Raw genomic sequence first — 800 nt, 5'->3', positions numbered from 1 at the left:
CGCTCTTCCCTCCTCACCGACCTCATTTTAGCCGCCTCACCGTCCTCTTTTTAGCTTTCTCCTATCCTCATATTTGAGGAGGACGTGGGCAAGCAGCAAGCAATTAGTCCAGGCGGAGAAGGCGGAGAAGGCGGAGAACGCATAGGTTGGCCGCCGATGAAGAGGACGACGAGCTTCTCGGAGTTATCGCCGCCTCTTCCGGCGTGCTCGCCGCCGCCGTGCCAACCTTCGTCGGACGACAAGGGCTCGGATGTAATTAAATCGTTGCTGGATCGGATAAGGAGGAACTCAATTGATTTGTCATCACTGAATCTCACCAATGCGGCCCACTTCCTCAACACTTGCGGTTTCTGCAAGCGCCGCATCGGTCCCGGCATCGAAACCTTCATCTACAGGTATTAATCCAAGAAAACTTGAATGTAAATCAGAAACATATTGCGATTAATTCTCAGAATCATTTTTGGCTGCGAATTGATTTAACCTTAAAACAGGGTTTATCAAATCCTATTAAATTTGGACTTATCAAACGTTTGGGGCAATGGCGAGCGACTATGAGCGATGCCTGTGAATCCGTCTTTAGATGCATTTAATGAATTCGGATTTACGTCTTTTTTCTTAACTAACTGGAGATAAAAATTAGTCAAAAAATGTATTAATTATCTTAATTTAATTGGTCACTTAAGTATTAATTAAATTAATTTAATCATTTTAATTAAATGATGGTTGATTAATTTCCATCTCATTTAATTTCATTGTTCTAACATTTTTAAGATAATGAAACTGAATCCTACAGTATTGAA

General features: G+C 41.5%; 1 protein-coding gene across 1 annotated transcript; it reads left to right on the top strand.

Annotated features, from left to right (window-relative positions):
• Nucleotides 1-30: 30 nt before the first annotated feature.
• Nucleotides 31-570, top strand: LOC110037124. Its single transcript, XM_020741706.1, has 2 exons — nucleotides 31-395; nucleotides 492-570. The coding sequence occupies exons 1-2, from the start codon at nucleotides 157-159 to the stop codon at nucleotides 553-555; spliced, it is 303 nt and encodes a 100-aa protein (XP_020597365.1). The 5' UTR covers nucleotides 31-156; the 3' UTR covers nucleotides 556-570.
• Nucleotides 571-800: the final 230 nt, after the last annotated feature.

The sequence above is a fragment of the Phalaenopsis equestris genome, unplaced genomic scaffold, assembly GCF_001263595.1.
Source record: "Phalaenopsis equestris unplaced genomic scaffold, ASM126359v1 Scaffold215509, whole genome shotgun sequence".
Lineage (NCBI taxonomy): Eukaryota > Viridiplantae > Streptophyta > Magnoliopsida > Asparagales > Orchidaceae > Phalaenopsis > Phalaenopsis equestris.
Note: the sequence above shows the minus strand (reverse complement) of the source record. Positions and strands in the feature narration are given on the sequence as shown.

Excerpts from the sequence above, each read along its gene's own strand:
- LOC110037124 (XM_020741706.1), top strand. The coding sequence starts at position 157 with ATGAAGAGGACGACGAGCTTCTCGGAGTTATCGCCGCCTCTTCCGGCG. Across the intron at positions 396-491 it reads ATCGAAACCTTCATCTACAG|GGTTTATCAAATCCTATTAA; the intron begins GTATTAATCCAA and ends ACCTTAAAACAG.